Raw genomic sequence first — 23,810 nt, 5'->3', positions numbered from 1 at the left:
ACAGGTCATACGGTGGTGTATCTTCTGAAAATTTCTCAGGACATGGGAAAGGTAACATGAATAAATGAGAAAGGCTGTAAGCAGGAAAAAAAAAGTAAGATCTACAAGACTAAATGTTCCTACTTCCTAACTCACAGCAAGTGTGCAACATGTAGTTGTTAAATGAGATGGTTATTCCACAACAGCTTTTTCTTCTTCTGTGCTTCCAGCACAGCTATACATTCTTCCTAGATGAGATCCATTTACTTAGGCATGACTGAGAGCCTCAGCTAGCTTTTCATGATAAGATTGCTTTCTGAAGTGTGTGGAGACACCTTATGGTCCATGTTTACCCTTCTATTTGCAGGTTTGCTTTTGCCCCACAAACTGCCCAGAAATTATTGTACACATCCAGGGCAGTCAAGGTATTTCTGGCAGTTATGGCGGGTACTGCATTTCCAAGTGTGTAACCATCAGGATTATTTTTTCTTTACTTCTTTTCCACCTTTAAAAAAAAAAAATCTTTCTGTGATGTCAGACAGACACTTGCAGCAGTTGTTTCATGCTTTCAGCCTGCCATGTGCATGCTTTCCCATTAGCAGCTGCTCCTCTGGTATACACATACACCATACTGGGGAGCACATTTGCTCCTCTAACACTTCCCACAAAGCTTCAGCAACTTTCTTTCAACATGGAGTCCAGCATCTCTGAGGGGCTTTAAAACAACTGCCCACACCTTTTCTTAATACTGTTCTCTCAGACATTGCCTTGCCTAAGCTTATCAGTCTGGAATTTTTTATCAGCATGGCTCCTTTTTATAACTCAAAAAACCCCCAGACATCTATTTTTCCCTTTCGCTCCTGCCTGGATTAAAAGGGTAAAAATATGATTTTGCAGTAGCTAGCTCCAAACAGCACCATTTACATGCTTACAGCAACCTCTTGCCACCAGCTGCATGGCTGCAGGCCTAATGCTCCTCATTTCATAAGGGAAAAAGTCTCCTGATGTATACCAAAACGGGCTGCAGACCTTTAAAGCTGCTAGGGTGGCAACAAGATGTGGCACCGCAGGCTCCTGCCACACACCGTAATGAAAGCTCAGCTGCACACAACTGCATTAAAAGCACAAAACCAGAGATATATACAAGGTAGCACCAGAGTCGGCAGCACACGTCAGTGAGAGCTGAACTTGCTCCTCCTCCAGGAGTGAGGCACCCTGCACTTGCCAGCCTGAACACTGCAGGCTTTGATGCTAATAGGATCATTTCCTTCTAAAGCCTTCCCCACTGCAGCAGCCCAGAAATATGCACAGCTAACTTAGGCTGAAAGGGAATCTTCCACCACCCACAAGCCTCCTTCTACAAAGAAACTGCATCAGCCTCTGCAGATGGCATGTAACAAGCAATTAGCAAAGACAACTCTTCAAGACCCAACTGCTGGGTCAAGTTTCTTTTACACCCTCACATTAAAAATAAACACATTAAATTTACACCTCCTTCCAGATCCCTTCACATTGCTGTAATAATAAGATGGGGGGTTAGTGTAATCACGATAAGGCCATTAAGCAGAAAGATAATTCACCCGCTGTCAATTAAGAGATATCAGATACAGCCAGGATACACTGAGGAGACATCCTTTTTCATCTGAGAAAATAAGCTTAAGAGATCCCTATATAATCACCCTTTTCTCAGCAAACTGTCTGGAGCACAGATAAGATCAAAGGTGGCTTTCACAGCCAACCAAGTTATTAACACCTCAAGGAAAAGTAACGTTACACAAAAGCCAGGGCTCTCTGATGACTTCCTTGATCTGAGGACAGAGAAGCTGCAGCAGCAGGGGGCTGTTACCCTGAGTACAAACATGGCAGCACCTTAGCCCGAATAGGCAAACAATATGCTTATCTGTGAAAAACTGTGTATTTTCAGGCCGGTTTTGCATTGCTACTACTTTTAGGGATCAGTTTCCAAAATAAAAAATTGCATATATATTTTAACTACAGAAAAAACATCTTCATGGCAAGTGATCTGAAAATATGAAAGTTATATTGCGCTGTGTGCCAGAGTTAAAATGGGGGAAAAAAAGTGATAAGCATTGCCCTTAAAGTTGCTTCACAAGCAAGGTAATTCTGGATCCATTTTCACCACAAAGAAGAAAAAAAAAGCCCAACAACCCCACACCTCAAAAACACTCCAGTCAACCGCTCTCTACAAGTGTCTTAGGTTTTTACAGGGAACATGAATATCTTTATAAGGCTGCTGGAACACATTTTAATTCATGACTTTTGTCTTTGTTAGTTGAGATCAAAGGTTGGACTTGGAGCACTAGGGGAAGGGAGTCCATGAGAAACATGAAGCTCCACGATGAACAGAAGCAGTACAACTCAGTTTCCTGTCTGTGCTTTCTCTAAAGCTAATATATAGCATGGACTCTCTGATGTACAAAGAACATTTCCTCCCCTGTTTTCAAGATTACTGCAACTCACTATCCCTAAGAGCTCTACTTTCATCTGCAAAATGTGATTAAAATGGGCCAGAGGATTCAAAAGCTGCTGAGGAGCGACAACAAAAAGACAGAGATGGACTAAGTAAGAATCTGAGTTTTTCTGAAGCTGTAACAAGGAGGGGGAAAAAAAAAAAAAAAAGGTAACAATCTGGGTCAGCAGTTCCCTAAACATGACACAAATATCACTTGCAATTTGAAAGCAGCACGCAAATGACATCTAAACAACCAAATGACCTTCATGCATGCCACTGGGACAAAATTTGTAAAAGCCTTGTATAGAGTACAATTAAGCTAAAAGAAAACACAAGCATTTCATTGATGGTAACAAGCAGGGCAAAAGCCTCCTCCCTGACACAGTATGCTCTGGCCACCTTACATGCACCAGACCAATAAGGAGAACCCTAGCATACCTCATCAATGGCTTTCATGTTACCCAAGTTCCTGCAAGAGCTAGGACAAAACTGTGTCACCGTTACTTCAGCCACATGACCAAACAACCCAGTACTTCCAGAGAGAAACTATAGCCCAGGAGGGTATTATTGAAAGGAGAAACTATGTGTTTGAACTAAAGAAGAAGTAACGAACTTTCTGTTTCAGCCTGAAAAACACGAGAGTGTGTTGCTGGGAGAGCAGTACACACACACCTCTCTGTCAGTCCGTAGCTCTGTCCACATTTGTTGTCAGATGCCAGTGAGAACTCAATACAGAGAGAGCTATTAGAAAAAATTATTATAGAGAAAAAAAAATGTTTATGTAGCACTTTCCACCTGGCCTTTTTAAAGCAATTACTACATTAAATAATTTACCAAGAAGAATAAAACCACACATTGCTGTCGCATGTGATCAGTAGCTTATGCTTTCAGAAGAAAACAATTCTACTTTATCTTTATTAGAATTAAACTTTAAGGCCTGAATTCACTATACACTATTCACACTGTTACATTTTAAATTGGCAGAGAGGTAATCAATCAGCTCATTAGCTCCAAAATGCATTTAACAGTACATTTTGCTAAGTGTCCGTATTAAGAAAACGACAGAAAACCTGGAACTGTTAACATCATTTTACCCTTGGTTAAGAACTAACAAGTTAGGGCACTGTAATTGTGGTTTAAAGGAAAAAAAAAAATTGAGAAAAGCCCCCACCTTCCAGCTTTGTCACCCTGGACTATTAATGACATCCAGTTAACAATTCTCCCTTATTTCAATTAATCTGTTGAGATCTTTCATTTCCAGCTACAACAGAGTTCCTTTTTGTGGGTAGCAGCACATGTCAGCTTGGCACAGATTTTCTTTTTCACAAGGGCAAGATGCTTCCTTGTGTTGATACACAAAGCTACCAAAAGCTGTGGCTGAAGAGCACATTCCATAGCACTGGCCATTATTAGTATTTCTAGTCAGCAACATGAAGCTGATCTGTAAATTAATGTTTTGGGGTTAATATTTTAAAAAATACAGTTCACATGCTCACTGTGACAGAGTAATTCCTGTACTTCACATACAGGATCTCTCACCCCCATGGCCTATGGGATGAAGTGGCAGCTCGCTGACTTTTATTGCTGGTGAACTCTAACAAGAGACTGTTCTTCATGAGACACAATGCAAGCACAGGTAAATGTAATGGCTGCATCCTTTCCGGTTTTTGTTCGTTTGGGTTTGGGGTTTTGTTCTTTTTTTTTTTAAATGCATAAAAGGGGTACACAAATTTAAGTGACATTCAAACTCCTGTCATGTAGGCAAACTCACCCCATTGGTAACATAAATGTCAGGCATTTTTGAGTCAGGACATCACAGCAGTGAATCACTAGCAAAATCATGGATTCATTACATCTCCTTTCACAGTAGGGAGATGAATTTTCAGAGGGGGGTAAATTTTTGTTCTCTAAGGTACTGAACATTGAGCAAGTCTGGATATAAAGAAAAAGGCAAAATTGTTAAACCAAGTAACTCTAGCAGCTCTTATCTATGATATCCTGCCTTTGTGGCTTCTTTATTACTCTTAACAGTTGGAAGATAAACCCAGTTAAATTAAGTGAGAGCATCTTGTGATGTGTGTATGTGCTCCTGCAAACAGAATTAATACTTTATTTTAAATTAATATTCCTTAAAGTTTCCATAGCAGTTTCATTTTTCTTCTATGCTCCATTGCATCTAGTGTTCTCAGATAACTTACACAGCCAGGAGTAAAATAAAATATTGAAAATCAAAAGAAGAATTATGAATCTCAAGAGATCAGCAGTAAGTATAGTAAGCACTTGACAAAACTATAAAGACAACTGGGCTCTGGAACCAGTCCCTTTTTTAACACCTCTAAAGTTCCCTAATTTAGGTTCATTTTGTGACAGATAAGAATGGGATTAGATTGGCATTGCCACGTGACAGAACCCAGATAATTTTGTCAAGCACTTAATAAATTTTTAGCTCTGTATTGGCCTCTCATTTTCAAAGCTCATGGGAGACTACATGCCTCTCATGAGTGTGAATCATCAAGTTCACCCACAAGTCAAGAGCTAACCTACAGCGGAATCATCATCTTTATAAATAGTTCACAAAATTTAACAATTGTCATTCTCTCTGGGAGAAGAAGAGGAAGATCATAGCCCATTGGTTCTTTTTTTTTCCTGGAGGAAAGAGGGCAGAAGTGGAATTCTGTATTTCAGGTAACAGAGACTTCATTCCTAACAGATGGCAATGTCACATATTGGAAGTGTGATCAGTAAACAACAACTGTAAGCCCCTACTTGTTCATATGACAAACATTTCACTGAAAAATGGAGCAACATCAAAAAGCTAGAAAACAAATGGTCATTCTCAGCTCTGTCAGTGCTGCAGCCGCTATTTGTGCGGTTCTAAGTAATTCACGAGACACTGCCTCAGAGCTTACCCCAAGTGTCAGTCAGTTAAGCAAGAAATCTGGCTCCCGATAACCAAAGAGTTTAAAATCGCCTTCGAACCGCGCGTAGAGGCGCCTTATGTCTCTCTTGCTGATCCCTGAAAAGTACCACTCCACTTTTGTTCTGTTGTATGCCGTTATGCCTGGTGGAATCGTGGGGTATGACACCAGGTGGTCTATGCCGGCTGCTTTCAAGATAAACGGAGCATCATCCTCCAGGGTTTCATGATGTCCAATCACGCTGTAGGTGATTTCGCAGGGGGCGCAGAGTTCCACGTACGTCACCCAATGAATGATGTGGTCGCCAAACTGAATGTCCAGCCACCGGTGATTAGGGTCACCCAGGTAGCGTACAAAGTCTTCAAACTGCAGCCCTCTGGTCTCTGTGCGATTCTTTCGGTATTTACGAATGATGCCAGGAGCAATTTCATGCCGGTACCAAGGTTCAAACCGCGGATTGTGCACGAACTTGTCTTTGAATGCAGAAATAAGTCTTTCAAATGGATCTCTAACAATGAAAAACTTGAAGTATAAATTCAGTCTAAAGAGAGGAGGGCAAAAAAAATAATTAAAAACCCCAAATAATTAAGGAAAGGATTTAGCAGTCTTTAAAGTATGTTTAGCAGTGACTTGCAAACTGTACATACACTGACCACACAGAATCACAGTATGTTAGGGGTTGGAATGGACCTTGAAAGATTGAGTCCAACCCCCCTGCCAGAGAAGGATCATCTAGAGTAGATCACACAGGAGCACAGACACAACGGTATGAATCTTACACCATAGTCTATCAATATTATAATCAATAAGACCACAAATACTGTTTCTGTCTTTTTGCTAACATTTTTTTGTATGCAATTCAAAGCGAAAATTGTTAGTCTTAGTTTTCACATTATTCAAACCCAAGAAGCTTACTTTTTCCCAGTCCCTATAAACAGGAGACAAAAGATGCTGAAAGCTCTGAATCAAAGATATTTTTCATGCCATGCGATTACGCTCAAGAAGCAAAATGCACAAAGACATAGAAAAAATGGCTTGGTGCATCTAAATAAATAAAGGGCTGCATTTTTTCACTGGCAGGTAGTTAGACAAATCACTGCTTAAGTGAAAAATAGTAATTCTGGTGTTTTATTTGATGTTTTGTTGTGCTGTCAGTAATGGCCATTATTTTCATTAGAAATGGTTTTCAACAGTGGCTCAGTTGGTAGTGCATAAGACCCTTAATGGGAAGGTTGTGAGTTCAAGCCTGCAGTGGGCAGTAGTGTCCTCCCTACTCTAGTCATGAGGTCTGTGGTGACAGGTTGGACTCGATTATCTTTGAGGTCTCTTCCAACCTTAGTGATACTGACAGTGAATACAAATTTTACACTTTGTTACAATACCACTGAGCAGTCTGTAGTCTGAGGTTACCTGTTGGAGGAGTAAACTGGAAACAAAGTTTATTTCAGTAAATAGCTTAGAAAGGACATTTAAAGCCCATTTCTCACTGAAATAGGGTGGATGGCATCTCTCCAGCCTCAACATTCACTTCAATCAGTCCTCAAGTTCTCCTCACTTAATCATAACCAGGCAGGCCTAGAGGTCAGCAGACTAGATCAACAGATCCATGCCATTCCCCTTTCCACACCTAAACTCTTTGATATTTTGTTTCAGAATTCCCAACCAAACCCTTATTATACATCTCCAGCACAACTTCTGCCACAGGCTGACTGCAACAACCCAAATTGTGATGACACTTAACTTCAAACACTCCAGCTATGGCTCATTCCCTAGGTGAACAGTTGTTCTGAGCTTTGCCCAGAGATAACACCACATATATAAGGGGCTGACTCTTCATAATGGCTTAATACCCATAAAAATTATGCAAGCACAAGCTTAGAAAAGTGCCTGCTGTCATTTTATGTCCTGTTCTCTCCCTGCTGCTACTCCCTAACAGGGATTATATATAGCATAGGCTCTAGTAGAGGTGAGAGAAGAGAGTCAAAACTCTAGCTAATGTAATTTAGAACACTCTGCTATGAATGCTATGAACAGCAATTTTTCTGGTCTGAGAACACCCAGAAGCATCCAACGAGGAAGACAGTGGTTAGCTTCTCAGGCTGAGAAGCACTAATATTTTAAATCTATCTTGTTCAATCTCAGTAAGTAATACTGCCTTCAATGACTTAGGTGTACAGTACAGATTTACTGTACAAGGCATCAGGGTGGACCTTCCAACTAAACCTTCCCTTCTGAAGGCAAATTATGTAACAACTAGGTATGCAACAAATTACAGAAATCCTATCCAGAGGAAGCTGGTTGGCTCACCTAACTATATCACCAATTACACTGGTGCTCTCCTCCAAAGCCAGCAGGGAGGTAGTCACATCTGTGAGGATAACAGAACAATGCCACAAAACAAGTGACGGAGCAGAAACCCCACTGTCCTGAATTCCAGATGTAGGCTTCAATGGTACTCTTTACTGTCCATAATACCACTGACTCCAAAGCCCTCCCACACTCCTGGGAAACCACCTCTTACCGTTTTTTAATCTCAGAGTCAGTGAATGAGGACAAGCGTGGAAGGCCATTCTTCTCATGATCATGTACGATATTTTCTGGGATCTCTTCTATGGAAGAAAATGCTCCTAGACAAATCAAAAAGAGAGAGTAAGTGAATCTTTCAAGAGGGGAAAAAAAGTGAGTACAAACAAGCACGTATGCCTCTGGCTGACAGCTTTTTATCTTTCTCTTATTTTTAGCATTTACAGTTACTATATTTAAAACTGTTAAAATTATGAGAGATTCTGACTGCAAAGCTGAAAACTGGTAAAATTCTTTAGGGTATGTGACATTAAGTTTCAGAACTGTATGGCCTCAAAACTCTCCTAAAAGCACATTATGCAAACTTCATCAGTAATTATGTCTAAGCCTCTATGTAGTTCCCCACCTCAATGTCCTCATTCTCTTTCCCTCTGCCTACACATAGAAATAGAAGATGACTTTGAGGATTAACCCCAAAGAAGGAAACGGCTTTTTGGCTGAGTTTCTACTACCAACAAAAAATAAATGCTGTGGATTGCTTTTGGAACTGCTTCAACACAGAAGTACTTTGCTGACAAGGTCCATGAAGTTCTTTTAATGGCTATACTCCACTGAAACAAAAATTCCAACCATACAATACTACACAGAATAAAAAGCACCAAAATTAACAATAGAAAGCCTCCAGGTATTAATTTCTGCAAGCACATAAGCTGACAAGAAAAATAATGTCACTAAATTCTGATGCATATATTTTAAGATCCTGATCCTGGAAGTTTTTATGACCTTCAGAAATTTCTCATGTGGGTCCCTTAGGCTTTAGACATAAGCCTTTACCCAGCAGTATCATTTCAGAGTACCAACCTGCAACAAGAACAGGGGGGTGGGTGTACAAAACAAGATCTTTAGGTGTTCACCTATGGCCTTCCATGTTCTGAAATTACACTGAATAATGCACACTGCTCAGTTTCCCTGATTTGTAATTTTTTGGGTGGTAGTGGTGGTTGCATTGTAATTGTTTTCTAATTACTATGTTTGGTAGTCTCGGTGAATGTTCTATGGTCAAGGTCAGATTACACAGCTTTAGAAACAGAAACCTTGCATTCATCCAGAACAGAGATTCAGTAAAAGAAGGAGCAATTAGTTTCCCCCTGGTGCACAGCTGCATTTCTCCATCCTGAAACTCCAAATACCACTTTGGATGTAAACCCCTCAAGTACCAGTCCTGCCTGAGGAAACTATCCAAAGAGAAAGTCAGGTCAACTGCAAGTGGCAGTCTTCAGCGTTCACATGGAAACAATTTTTTATTGCCATCCAACATGCTAGAATGAGGAAGTTCAAAGGGACATGCTCCCTGCTGGTAAGACATGAGGCATCCTCCACTTCAGAGTAAGTACATCCTTGTCTGTCCTCAGCTGCTCTTTGCATGTTATCTCTGTTACATTCTGATAGGAGCAGGTACTTCCAATGTGCTCAGTGAGTTTCATACGTAGTACCTTCTTAGAGCATAGCTTTCATAGGTATTTAATGCACATGCCCCTATCTATGTGTGTACATGTTTTTGCTGGATTTTTGGCTCCCATCCATATACCACAGTTGAAGCTTTTAAAGATGTACTCCTTGCAACAAAAGTTTCACTGGGGGACATCGTTCCTTTGTCAATTTATGGCTGTTTCCTTCTGGGTGTGCCAACTCGTTAACACGAGGTAAAGAAAACACAAACACAAATGCAGAGCTAGTTGTTGACAGAGTGCTTCTAGCAAGAAAGCTGGCTTTACAATGTTCAGGTTATGCCCACATCTTGATGAGATATGACATCTGCAACCTCAACTGACTTGACTATCTGTAATAAATTCACAGCCTGGGCACACGAACAGGCAGGAGGAACTCATGTTAAACAAAGGTGTGTTATGTTAAATAAAATCTTGTTAAGTTTATGAGTTAAAGTAGCAGTACAGTAGAAAACCTTGAGGAAACTACTTATTTTTATTGGCATACCAGGCTACTAGATGAGTATGGCAGCCTACATAGACAGGCAGTGTTCACCCGGCAGATCGTTCTGAAAACACACTAGTCCCTTTACTCCTTCTTTTACAGTCTTTTAACCAAACTACCACCTGAAGCACCTCAGAATTTTCCTAACACCTATGATGGCTCACTGACAGCACATACATAAGATTTCAATAGTACAGACCAACAGCAGCTGCTGAGTTTTAACTAGCTTTTTTCATGGCTAAAACCCCCTACTTAAAAGTCAGTGGCCTGAAGCCAGAAATTTTGTATTATTGATTTTTAGAGAACTGTGATACCTTGTAGTTTACTTGTTGCAAACACTGTGAGTGCCACACCTTCCAAGGGAACAAATCTACCTACCACAAGTACTCTTCCATGATTCAAAATGCTTTTGAGCCAAGTAATAAGAATCTTTATTTTCACAGAAAGAACAGGTATATTTGCTTTAAAAGAGATGTTTTGAAAGGACTAGAAGCAATTGGGAAGAATCAGAGGCTGAAATCAGTTATTAGTGTGCAGAAAAGAGAAACAATCCATTTTTGTGTTGTCCCAATTGGGACCATTAGTGTTCCTTCCACAAAGAAACCCACACACCCAGAGCAGAGTAGATACCATTTAAAACAATCAAGACTTTTTTCCACTGAGTGTTGCCCACTTTTGGCGTCTGACAAAACAGGATCTTGTGCTTGTCACACACAAATATGCGGTCCAAGACGAATTTGGAAACTGAAGTGTGAGAGAGATTTTTCAGTGCAGTGTCTCTGCAGACATTCCTGAGAAGCTCAAGTCTTTCCATATGAACCAAGGGCTGGCGGATCAGACTTCCAGCAAAAGCTTTTCCAGTTGGCTTTATGAAATGCAGAGGGGAAAGAAAAAAAACAAACACAAAAGTGCAAGAATTTAGTTTTCAGATCAAATTCTAAAGTATAGAAATCCTCAAACTGTGCATCCTAGTAACTCCCAGATTCACAATTTAAATGTTACTATGTATTAATAGAGTAGCACACAACTTCCTTCCTGAGCTGCTGCTGTATACATTGCTTTGACTCTTAAGTCATTTGGCAGCAGACAGTAGCAAGAACTTTTCCATAAAACAATTTAAGATCACCATAGAGGAGCAGAGTCTTACATGTGTGGATAAAACATGCCTTGACCAAATATTGAAACTACCACAAAACTTGAACCGTAAGGAAACTTCTGAGGGGCTGGGTATAGGAATTTCAACTGAAATTAAGCTTTCATTTCTGAGAAGACAGGGCTTAGGCATGCTGACCCATCTGGATAGAAAATAAGAAATTACAATAGAAGTTCTGCGCTGTTTTCTAGCACCTGTAGGCATTCAGTGTTTCAATTTATCTATTGTGCCCCAAACTGAAATGGACAAACATTGTGTGAATTTTTGTCCATTTCAGTGCGTACTGTGGCAAACAAGAGTAGTAGGCAGAATTCCTCTCCCTAAAAATTAACTATTTGATATGTCTTCTTTTTCTGAGAGAGGACAGGAACCAAACCCACCTCTGTCTCATGATTAGTGTTGAGAGAGGAGAAAGGAGCTTATGTAACTAACAGGTGACAGGAAACTTTAAATATCTATTGACATATCTTTCCCTTCCACTAATAGATTTACAGGGTCAGCAATCCCTAATACCAATACATACTATGGGATACATACATACTATGGGATGTAATGACTGAGAGCAGCCCTTTAGAAAAGGACTTCAGGGTACTGATGAATGAAAAATTGAGTATGAACCAGCAGTGTGCAGTGCAGCCAGAAAGCCAACCATATCCTAGCGGGCATAAAAAAGAAGCATAGCCACCAGGTCATGGAAGGGGTATTTCCTCTCTACTCTGCCCTGTTGAGATCCCACCTGGAGTACTGCATCTAGTTCAGGAGGCCTCAGCACAGGAAAGATACAAAGCTACTGGAACAGGTCCAGATAAAAGCCATGAAAATGTTCATGCCCCCAGACTATCTGTCCTATGAAGAAAAGCTGAAAGAGTTTGGTTTGTTTAGTCTGGAGAGGAGAAGGCTCCAGGAAGATCTTATTGCAGCCTTTCAGTGCTTACAAAGAACTTACAAGACACACACAGAGAGTTTTTACCAGGGCCTGTAGCAACAGGACAAGGGTTAATGGTTTTAAAGTGAAAGATGGTAGATCTAGATTACCTATTAGGAAAACTTTTTGTCCTGTGAGGGTGGTGAGATGCTGGAAGAGGTTGCCCAGAGAAGCTGTGGATGTCCTCTCATTGAAGGTGTTCAGGTCAGGTTGGAGGGGGTCTTTTGAGCAACCTGATCTAATGAAAGATGTCCCTGTCCATGTCAGAGGGGTTGCACAAGGTATGTTCAAAGGTCCCCTCCAACCCACCCATTTGGTGATCTTATGATTATAGGCACAGCGTCCATACTAGACATGACAAAGGAATGATTTTCATTTTGTGGCGTCTTCCATAAGGAAAAAAAATAATATCTCATTCTGCTTTTTCTGTTTGTTACTTTTGTCCAATATCCTCTGGTCAGAATGCAATTTGAACAGCCTGACAGGTTGTTTATCTGTCAAAACAATTCCTTTTGCATGCAATCAGGATTAATATTATTGTTTTGCATTTCATGCTGTCAGGAAGTCAGAGGGAATAGTTTTTGATCCAGAAACCTTATTATTCTCTTCCATACAAGTAAAGGAAGGTATTAAAATTCACTACACAGATCTGCCAGCCTTTCACTGAACAAAGTGTTGCTCCCAAGTATTTTGAGGATAACTTATATTTCAGAGTTTTTACACACAAAACTAGAAAGTATTATGTTTATACAAGAAGCTCCCTTCCATATTGCATCACAAAAATACTTTAAATATAGGATGACTTACGCAAGCAAAGGAAAAAAAAATAATTTGCCTTAGCCCCACTGTGTAACTAGCTTCAAAGTTACATTTGCATAAACGATTTTCAGAACTTCCTTGTAAATTAGCAAGTACCACATTTGTTCTGCTTTATTGGTGAAAGCACAGAACTATGCATCTAAAGGATCAACTGCTATTGACTACTATTGTGTTCATATTCTACTTTGGAAAACATGCTGAGATGTGAAGCAGAGAGCACAAAACATGAAAAAGAAAAGGAGACCTGATAAAAAGAATCTGAGAGATTGGACAGAGAAATAAAAGAACAGACAATACACAGGCTTGCCCTCAAGAACCACAACCCTGATGACTATGGCAAGGAAGAATACAAGCAATTCAAAACTGGGTCATTATATAAAAAAGGCCAGCAAAAATGCCTGTCCTGACTTGCTAAAGAAGTATTGTAATGATTTTCTCCTAGAAATGGAAACACATTAAGTTGAATCATTCAGATGAAACAAGACAGCAGGTTACCATAACAAACTAACTTTGTGAAGTTAAAATGAATTCTGCTGGCTCTATCTAAATAGAACAGTCTGAATAAATAATGCCTGTTTAGCAATTCCTTTTAATAACAGGAAGCCCTTTCTCAATCTCTTTTTTTCCCCCCCCAGTCTTTAATACACATAACCCTTATCTCAATTGTATGTACCTGAAAACCTTCAGGCCAAAGTTTTTCCTCTGGCACATGTACCTCCTCCACTTTTGTCACAGCTGTCAGTATCAATGGCTCTTGCTTGGCACCATAGCCTAAAGAAGAGAGATAAGAGCATTACAGAAGGTGAAGGGAGGGCAACTATTTCTGCTTTACAACTAACACAATGAAACATCACTTTCTGTATTAAGCTTACAAAACATTAGGATTTGTTTTCAACAGGGAAGGTGCTAGACAAGACATAAGACAGGCTATGAATATTTCAAAGGATGTACTCTATGGGAATTCTGGGTGCAATTTCAGTGGAGTTTTATTACAGAAACACATCCATTATCTTTTATTTTGGTCTTTTTTAAACAAACTGTGCAAAAAGACAGGAAAATCACAAATCCAAATGTCACAACTGGTAGACAATTGAATGTACCTATAGGGACTTGACAGTAAGAGATTTTTATTTTTCAATAACCTTCCCAAAGCATGTCCAAACAAAAAACTCAATCTATCAGGTTTCTCCCTCCCTTCAAGACAGCTTTCTTCTGTAAATTCTTGGTCATTACCAGTGTCATTAAGAGCCACCTTTTATTGCTTTGGTGCTCTGAGTAAACATCTCTAATGAGCAATGGATGTACACTGGAACACAGGAAGTTCCACCCCAACATAAGGAAAAACTTGACTGTAAGGGTGAAGAAACACTGCAACAGGCTGCCCAGAGAGATTGTGGAGTCTCTTCTTTAGAGACTTTCAAGACCTGTGTGAATACATTCCTGTGTGACCTGTCCTGGGTGACTCGGATTTGGACTCAGTCTTCAGAGGTCCCTTCTATCCTGTACCATTCTATGATTCTATTTCTGGACAGATGTCCTTCCTTAAAGACCGCCACAAGAACAAACTCAGCTGATATGCTTTCTTTTTTAATGACTTTCAGGCAGCTAATAGTTTGAGACCAAGTTAAAGTATGCAAGGAAAGAACCCTTTTCATCTTTCAAGATTGGTATGCTACCAGAAAACTGTTATTTTTAACACAAGGCTGTAGCTTTACTTTCCATGTTCCAGAAAGATGGAAAATAATTTGAAGCAGCTTTCCCTAACCACAAAGCAGAAAGAATATGATTTCTCCCTGAAAATCTATTTCCATCCACATTGGACTACTTTTCCCTTCATGCAGTTTCTTGCATGAATATTCTTTTTTCAGCTGCATCCATAGTGGCTTACTGGTTTATGGTCAAGAAAATGTGCAAAAATAAAATCTGATTGAAAGAATCTTTCAAAGAACAGATGAGCAGGGAAACAAGAGTAGGTCAGAAGGAAATAGAATAGAATAGAATAGAATAGAATAGAATAGAATAGAATAGAATAGAATAGAATAGAATAGAATAGAATAGAATAGAATAGAATAGAATAGAATAGAATAAACCAGGTTGGAAGAGACCTTCAAGATCATCACATCCAACCTATCACCCAACACTACCCAAACAACTAACCCATGTAACCAAGCACCCTGTCAAGTCTCCTCCTGAACACCTCCAGTGACGGCGACTCCACCACCTCCCCAGGCAGCCCATTCCAATGGGCAATCACTCTCTCCGTGTAAGACTTCCTCCTGACCTCCAGCCTGAACTTCCCCTGGTGCAGCCTGAGACTGTGTCCTCTTGTTCTGGTGCTGGCTGCCTGGGAGAAGAGACCAACCTCTGCCTGTTTACAACCCCCCTTCAGGTAGTTGTAGAGAGCAATAAGGTCACCCCTGAGTCTCCTCCTCTCCAGGCTAAGCAGCCCCAGCTCCCTCAGCCTCTCCTCATAGGGCTTGTGTTCCAAGCCCCTCACCAACTTCGTTGCCCTTCTCTGGACTCGTTCCAGCAAGTCAACATCCTTCCTAAACTGAGGGGCCCAGAACTGGACACAGTACTCGAGGTGTGGCCTAACCAGTGCAGTGTACAGGGGCAGAATGACCTCCCTGCTCCTGCTGGCCACACTGTTCTTAATGCAGGCCAGGATGCCATTGGCCCTCTTGGCTGCCTGGGCACACTGCAGGCTCATGTTCATCCTACCATCAACCAGCACCCCCTGGTCCCTCTCTGCCTGGCTGCTCTCCAGCCACTCTGACCCCAGCCTGTAGCACTGCATGGGGTTGTTGTGGCCAATGTGCAGAACCCGGCACTTGGATGCATTAAATCTCATGCCGTTGGACTCTGCCCATCTGTCCAGCCTGTCGAGGTCTCTCTGCAAAGCCTCTCTACCCTCTAGCAGATCAACTCCTGTCCCCAGCTTGGTGTCATCAGCAAATTTACTGATGATGGACTCAATGCCCTCATCCAGATCATCAATAAAGATATTAAAGAGGATGGGGCCCAGCAGTGATCCCTGGGGGACTCCGCTACTGACTGGCCGCCAGCTGGATGTGGCACCATTCACCACCACTCTCTGGGTTCGGCCATCCAGCCAGTTCCTAACCCAGCTCAGAGTGCTGCTGTCCAAGCCATGGGCTGACAGCTTGGCCAGGAGTTTGCTATGGGGGACGGTGTCAAAGGCCTTGCTGAGGTCCAGGTAAACTACATCCACAGGCCTCCCCACATCCACCAACTTCACAACTTCACAACTGGTGGTGGAGTCACTATCACTGGAGGTGTTTAAGAGGAGACTGGATGACACACTTGGGGCCATGGTTTAGTTGATTAGATAGTGTTCGATGATAGGCTGCACTTGATGATCTCAAAGGTCCTTTCTAACCTGGTTAATTCTATTCTATTCTACTCTATTCTATTCTTTTGTAAGACCAGCTTATTTGCAGAGGTACTGAGTCCATAATAGTCATGAGGTCTTGGGTGACAGGTTGGACTTGATGATCCTTGAGGTCTTTTCCAACCTTATTGATTCTATGATTTTTTTCAAAACCAGCTACGACCAAGGAAAACTAAATTAGCCCACTGCTCTCCTCTCTAAGACTTGTTTAATAAACCTCCAAACAGAGGTATGCAATTTGAAAAGGAACATCTAATATATTTATTCACTATCAAGGGATTGAAAGAAATGGCACTAGTAGTATCAGTGCTTCAAAAGTCACACAGGCAGAAGACGCAGAAATATGGATTTCTTAAGACTTTAAGTCATGTTATCACCTTCACCCTAAACTCTCTGTAGGATGGCTTTGTAACAGTAGCTCCTCAGCAGACAAAAACTGTAACATACTGCGTGGTGTCATTAAATGGCTTGAATTCGTCATCATCTTAATACCATCTGGACTACTTAAGCTAAGCAAAAGCCCGTAAGCTGTTTGTCAGTCAAACAGCAGAGGATAAAACGGAATGCAAGAAGCAGAGCAGAGGTGGCTAGGCTAAGCACACCGAAAATGAAATTAAACTTTCCACACATTTTACATAATACTGCAGTCACAGGACAAGCAGTCACAAAGGGACAGAAACTAGTATCACTCTCTTAATTTCTTGTCAGTCTCCTCTGTCTCTAAACAGGTAACTTTCCTGTTGTTTTGCACATGACTTCTAGTAGATCCAGATACTGAAACTGAGTTAATTTGAAAAAAGCAGAGCTCACAAGACAGCACTGCCACACCATCCCCTCTGTTCTTAACTGCCAGAAAAAGAGACGGTAGCTTTGCAGTTGTCTACCAAGGAAAGCAGAAACTGAGTATCAGCACCGTCACTTCTAGAAAATTAGTTATTCTGTTCTCAGTCCTACTGAAGAAGTGGTAACCTGCCAAGAACTACTTTGCACAGAAAGTGTATTTGTGTGAAGCATTATTAATTTCCTGTTTCACATCAAATATTAAAGTTGAACTTACCATCCGGGTCTTTAAAAGTCAATGTGATAAACTTGCTAGCAACCATGAACATGAATATCACCCAAAAGCATGCAGCTAGCAGCAGCCACTGGTGGTGCATGTTGTCAGACTTGAGCCATATAAAGTTGTTGCTTCCTGTTTGAAAGAGGAAAGACTGACATGTTAGTTATTCTTGTTCTAGTTTATCAAATACTTTCCATAACCAAATGGACAAAACTCTTAATATGCATGTGTGCCATTAGCACAGCAGTAGATTTCACTTGTTAGTTTTTGTCCTTTTGGCTAGGTTTTTAACCAAGGTTAAGGCTGAGGCAACATAACTTGCTGGCTACTACCAAAGGAAGGCTCCACTCCTTCACCTCCATGTACACAGTCCCACACCCCTCCTTGTGTTCCCAACAGCACTGTCTGACAGCTCAGGCACACAGACCAGCAAAACCTTCTTTTAAAGTTCAGTTTATTTTTTTTATTTAACTTTACAAGAAAGCTCATTGTAGGAAAGGAGGGAGAATGAAAAAAGCTCTGCTCTCGGTGGTAACTCATCAGCAGATCAACCAAGCTGTAACATTAACAATATTCTTAGCTGTCCCGAGTCAACTCCTAACATGTGACATCAACTTCTCCTCTGCCCAGACTACATGAATGGCTGGAAGCTACTAGGCCAGAGCACTAAATGCACACACACACAAATATTCAAATATATTAATGTCTTTTTCTAATCTTGTCACTTTTATTGCTAGTCAAGTATCAAACATAGCTTCTGGAAGTTTCTTTCCCCATTTCCACTGTGGTAAGTACTATCCATGGGGATAGTAAAAAGAGTTCTCATGCAGCAGTGCCTACCACCTGTCACTACTGCCCTGGAGGTAAGCCTCAGATAGTACTTCCCCAGGAGTACAGGGAGGGTTACGCAAACAGTTGAGACTGCAGACAGGTACTGACTGAATCCAAGTAAAGTGAGGATGAGGATATGGCACAGTATTACAAACACACAGTGTTTGTCCTATTCTGCAGTCTATGTATTTGCTGTAATCCCCCCCAAAAAATTAAATAAATTACAGTTAAAAGTTAAGATGCAATGCAAGAAAACCAATTACAATACAAAAAAAGACTTACATCCTCAGCCACTAAAAGAAATGTACAATTTTAAGCTACATCTTTTGCTCAATTTCCAACTCTGGATAAGCAATGCACTCTGGGAATCACTGCTTCTGATACTGAGTATCTGTGAAAGTTCCACTGCAAAATTTAAGCTTCTGTAACTTTAAAAAAGAACAACAAAAAAACTAAGAGCAAACATCACTGCCTGCCTACCAAAACCTGAGACTCCTCAGACATGAATATCCTGCAAAAATAGAGCACCACTGTCTCAGTTGTCATTGGAGACACAAGACACTTGAAGGCTTGCACTCAGGTGCTGCAAAGTTCGAATGTAAGTGAAGGCTTCCTTTTGAGGATATATACAACACCAACTTCAGAACACTTAACCAAAGAGGGTCTAACACAAAAATCTCAAACAGTAAGATCTCAAAATTCCTGTGAAGTTTGAGCTTGTAGCCTCAACAAGAACAAAAAAATGAAAACATTCATATAACTAGCAATAGGATGAAATTCAGCCCCAAAGTAACCACACACAACTTCAATTAGAGTCACATCTGTGTGGTTTATGATCACACTTTCTATACAGCTACTTGAGTGAATTGCCAGAGAGTAAAAGAGATGCCCTCTTTCCCAGCAAAGATTTTAAAATCATGCTACTTAATATTTCTAAGCAAACTTCGCATTACATGTTCCAGTCATACACCAGCATTCCACCTTCTTCATTTCCACAATGCTTAAATTAAGTGAGCCTGGTTTAGATGCTGTTTCAGTATGCCCACCTGCAACACCAGTTCTGCTGCTACAGATGCTGATCATTTTTCCAGGTAAGCTTTTCCCTTCCAGCACATCAAATGTTTCCAGGAAGGGTTCTCACTTTATCTGACAGAAGCAAAATATCTTTGAGGTAAGCCGAAGACCTCTGCAGGCAGGCAAACAGTTCAAACCAGATTTAGGACCCTAAGGATGTACATGAAATGAGTGAGAGGAGGAAAAGAACAGAATACCTCAAGTCTAAAAAAAATAAAATAATAATAATTTTATCTGGGATGTCAATGTTCAGGCCTAGTTTATTTTCTCAGTGCAATATTTGTCATTTTGATTTCTAAGAGATCTTTTTTCTTTCCTTCTTTTAAGATTTCATTTTTAAGTACCTCTCCTAAAACCACTGTATTTAGGTAAAAAGAGGCATCAACTGTCATTTGGACAGTTACAGGTGCTGCAATCTCCATGAACACGATGCTTGCCACCTCCCTTTTTCTGCTGCAATCCCCTAGCTGCCAACTGAACATGCAATGTCTGAGACATCTTATTCCTCAACATTGAAGACTGCTGGCCAGGATGGACAAATTATACAGCATGAATTCCAGAGCACTGAGCTCTTTCCAAGTAGTTCAAAAGTTATTCTCATCCTGCCATTGAGCTAATGCACAACTAGCCCTAAGATTCATGCTGAAAACCACCAGGCAAAGGCCCTCATTTTTCAGCCTGCCACAACATCTCTCATTTAGAATACTGAAATTTATCACCTTTGCCTTCAGACATCACAATAATTTGGAATTTTTTTTCCAACTCTTACAGGTGAGAGAAATGCAAAATAGATGTCAGGACACCAAATGAACGATATTTTTACTTTTTGGGTGGCTTTGCTAAAACCAGGAGGACCATCCAATAGTCAAAATACATTCAAACCTGTCTTCAAGGCAGAAGACTAACAAAAACTTGCAGGGAACTCTCCGCAGGAGGAAAACCTCTCTAACCATCAACTGCAGGTTTCTCAGACATACAATGAACGGTCTGGGCTAGGCCTCTCTGTTTAACCCAGTATATCTGGGTAGAAATGGCCTCCAACACGCACAGCATCCCTGCTAGTCTGCCCACTTTTATACTGCTAATAGATTCACACCATTTAGTAAGGATTATAGATCTGCATCCCCTTATGTAATTTATGTATTGGATTTCTAAGAAGCTGTGTTAAATGACATGGGAAAGCAGTTTCCACGTGCTCCAAGCTGAAAAGCAGTTAGCACACACAGGACCCTGCTGGCAGATCCTGTATGCTAGAGATAGGAGAAAAACATTTCAGCCAAAGATACCTACAAGCAGCACACTACTTACCTCAAGGACTGGACTCAGAGAACAGAAAGCAGACAGCATTGCAGTCACATCCTTAATAATTACCACTACTACCCTCCAATGCATTAAAGCCAAAGGGGAAATACTAAGCAGTTTTGCCTACTGCTGTTTTATAAGCACAGCAAATCTGCAGACATACTTTTCAATACACCAGTCTCATCAGAGGATCTGTCAGAATGTAATTGCCATGGCTGGCACTGTCAACTGACTTCTACCATCCTAAACAAAACTACATCTGTATCAGCATCTCAGAATCACTACGGTTGGAAAAGATGTTTAATATCATCAAGTCCAACCACTATCTAACTCTACAGGACTGTTCAAAATTATACGCAGGTGTAACTCAAACATTATACTCACTTAAATCCAATGGATAGGGATGTTTTTAAAATAATGAGTTTACATCATTTCTCCTTCTCTAGCTTCTCTAATACTCTGATCATTTTCATACAGTTTCTTTCAGCTGCCAAATGTGTCTTTTGCTTGTCTAAAACGTTTTTTTTCTTTAGAAGAATAAAAAACTACAAATTGTTGAAGGTTTAATCTGTTTTCTTACAATAAAATACAGAGGGATTTTTCAGGTTAATCCTTCTCCTTCTTATTGCAATTTTACACTTTTTGGAAGCACAAGATCCTCAAAACCCCTTTCTCCACCCATTCCTCTGTACTTCTTGTGCTACTTCCCCAAAGCTAAACTGTCAACTAACCCTTGTATCAGCCAGATACCACTTTTGCATGAGGTAACAACAGGACTGCAAACACATGAACCAAAGATGCCTCATGAACAAAATGTGGCCAGCAAATAACGTGCTACCTGGAAAAAAAAACTTGTACTCTGAAGAAGACCACTGTTGCCATGTGAATTATGGGACAAAGCATTGAAGATGAAAACAAGATTAAAACAGTGCACAGCCTCTGCTCTGCAGCTTGCTACTTGGATGAGGGCTCCTTGGCAGATAAGTCCTTGCATGCATTGTGAATGACAGCAGCACACTGGTAGTCTTGAACAACCAACTGCTTGCCCATCAGCACATGAATAATGTTTTAATTTGAAATGGAACAGGTAATGAAGGCCAAACAACAGCCAGGTGGGATATGTAATGCATTTCTATCAAGGACTCCTGTGTGTTATCTTTAAGTTGGGATATGGACAATTTATTGTGCTTATTTAAAAATAAATAAATAAATAAATAAAAGGCTATCCCCTATCCCACTTTCCTTTGGTAAGCTGTGTGGTGCTACCAAATAACGTACATCATAACAGGCATTTCTGAAAGGTGGTTCTTTCCTACGGCTTTCCTCCACCCTGACGGCATGAACAGACCTACCGCCTCTGCTCTTCCAGCCACCACTGGAGAGCGGGATCCTCCCCGCGCACGCACAATTCACCTGTCAGCGGGAAGAAAACGAACGACCGGAGCTAGTCCCTGTAACTGCTGCGTAACCCACCTTAGCCCGGGGCAGGCTCAGGCTGTGCCAGCTCCGCAGCCCCCAGACCAGCAAAGGGACCCCGCCTCCCTACCCAGCACGCCCATGCCCTGTATGGCAGGCACCAGCTCCACAGGGTTACCCCCAAGCTTTTCACAGCTCGAAACGGCAGCGGCTTCCCTTTTCTCATCATCGAAGGCTACATTCACTACTCAAGGAGGGCGGGGCAGGGGGAAGAGGGAGGGCGTCTTGGCCATGAAGAGGGGACACGGCCATGGTCTGAGCAGCTGGCGGTAAGCTGAGGCTGCTTCCCACAAGCCTGGCTCCGAACGCACGGATCTGGGCCTCTCGGCCGCCGGGCCTCTCCCACCGGTCCCGGCCAAGGCCCCACTCCGGGGTACCGGGCCTCCCCACCAGCGCCCCCTTCCCGGCTTACCGGCCCTCCAGCGCTGCTCCCGCCGAGGACCCACTTCACGCGGCTGCGCGGCTGGCCCGCTCCGGCGGCCCCAGCTGCTCGTGCTGCATCCCCCACCGCCCGGCTGCGGGCGGCAGCAGCGACGGCGGCGCTTGCCCACCCCCGCTCAGTCCCTGCTGCTACTATCATCGTTCAGCCCTGCCGCCGTCACCTCCATTTTCTCCCACCGCAGGCAGGCCTCAGCTGCACCGCCAGCCCCGCCGCTAAGAAAGAGAGGAAGGTGAAGGCCGCCACGGAGACGAACCGAGAAGACCCTGAGCACAGCCCTACCGCCCGGAGGCGGGAGGGAGGGCTGCTCTCCTTGCCCCGCCTCGCCTCGGCGTGGAGGGCGGTGCTGAGTCTGATCGCTGTCTCGTCGCCCAGCACCGCCGCAAGCATTAGCGCGTGTTGTCGCCCGATGTCTTCCAGTTTCCACATGGTACCTGGTGCTTCTCGGCTTCTCGGGACCCGGCGAGCACCCAGCTGGCCTCACGTGTATGCTCTTGTATACACCTGTTTGGTTGTGGAGTGTGGTTTTTTTTTTTCCTGTTAGAAGTATCGTTAATTCATAGTTTCATAGTTTCATTCAGGGTTGGAAGGGACCACAAGGATCATCTAGTTCCAACCCCCCTGCCACGGGCAGGGACACCCCACACTAGATCAGGCTGGACAGAGCCTCATCCAGCCTGCTCTTAAACACCCCCAGGGACGGGGCCTCGACCACCTCCCTGGACAACACATTCCAGGGCTTCACCACTCTCATGGTCCCTAATGCCCGTATTTCAATAAAAGAAGGCTGAAAATGTAGCTTTTATGCAACTGCAGGCCTCCCGACACCCACAAATCCCACGAAAAGAGGGCGCTGGTGATGGGTCTATTTTAAAGAGCTATTTAAATAACTCCTTTTGAGTGTGCGTTGCAGTGCATGGCTGTAGGGGTGTTACGGTGCCAAAGTGGTGTATCCTAAACTCAGGGGACCTGTGTTGCCACAGAAGATTGTCTCAAATGGACGGCTTTATCTGCTCCCCTTTCTTTGTATTCAAGTAACCATGACAGTCTACTCCCAGAACAGTATGTTGCATCTTGAACGCTGCTTGGGTGCCTTCACCTGTGCCAACTAAAGGCAGTTGCTGTCACTTTCACAACAGAGTGTGCAAAGGTGAAGCAGCAGCCACCCAAAAATACTGGGGGTAACATCATTCACAGGTGCCCCAAAAATGACTCACCTAAATTGAGGTCCCAGTGTGCCTGTCCAGTGAGTGGTGGGTGGTCCACACTGCTATGGGGCCCTCTCTACCAACCACTCTTAGGCAGGGAATGAAGAGGAATTTAGGAATGAAAGACAACACCATGAACTGTTGGTGTGCACCCACCACCAAGAAGACATGGACCACACAGGACACTGATGGAACTTGGAGTGGTGATACTTCTTTCCTCGTACCT

General features: G+C 42.1%; 1 protein-coding gene across 2 annotated transcripts; it reads right to left on the bottom strand.

Annotated features, from left to right (window-relative positions):
- Positions 1–3,313: 3,313 nt before the first annotated feature.
- Positions 3,314–22,679, bottom strand: CHST10 (carbohydrate sulfotransferase 10). 2 transcript variants are annotated; one of them, XM_068138487.1, is made up of 7 exons: positions 22,350–22,679; positions 19,132–19,309; positions 17,252–17,386; positions 13,456–13,553; positions 10,516–10,750; positions 7,892–7,997; positions 3,314–5,911 (listed from the first exon to the last, which is right to left on the bottom strand). In XM_068138487.1, exons 2-7 carry the CDS (start codon positions 19,166–19,168, stop codon positions 5,374–5,376), a joined length of 1,149 nt encoding a protein of 382 aa, XP_067994588.1. In that variant the 5' UTR covers positions 19,169–19,309; positions 22,350–22,679; the 3' UTR covers positions 3,314–5,373. The 2 variants fall into 2 exon arrangements, with proteins under 2 accessions (XP_067994588.1, XP_067994599.1); XM_068138498.1 differs by lacking the exon at positions 19,132–19,309.
- Between the last annotated feature and the right edge of the window lie 1,131 nt (positions 22,680–23,810).

This window comes from Melanerpes formicivorus, unplaced genomic scaffold (genome assembly GCF_026170545.1).
Source record: "Melanerpes formicivorus ecotype bairdi unplaced genomic scaffold, bMelFor1.0.p_v2 SCAF_1, whole genome shotgun sequence".
NCBI classification, from domain to species: Eukaryota; Metazoa; Chordata; class Aves; order Piciformes; family Picidae; genus Melanerpes; species Melanerpes formicivorus.
This window is presented reverse-complemented; position numbering and strand designations above follow the sequence as displayed.

Coding starts and splice junctions, on each gene's coding strand:
- CHST10 (XM_068138487.1), bottom strand. CDS start 19,168: ATGATCAGCATCTGTAGCAGCAGAACTGGTGTTGCAG. Junction 7,998..10,515: donor AGTCTTGATTGTTTTAAATG/GTATCTACTCTG, acceptor TGATTTGTCTAG/GAGCATTTTCTTCCATAGAA. Junction 5,912..7,891: donor GACTCTGAGATTAAAAAACG/GTAAGAGGTGGT, acceptor TCCTCTCTTTAG/ACTGAATTTATACTTCAAGT.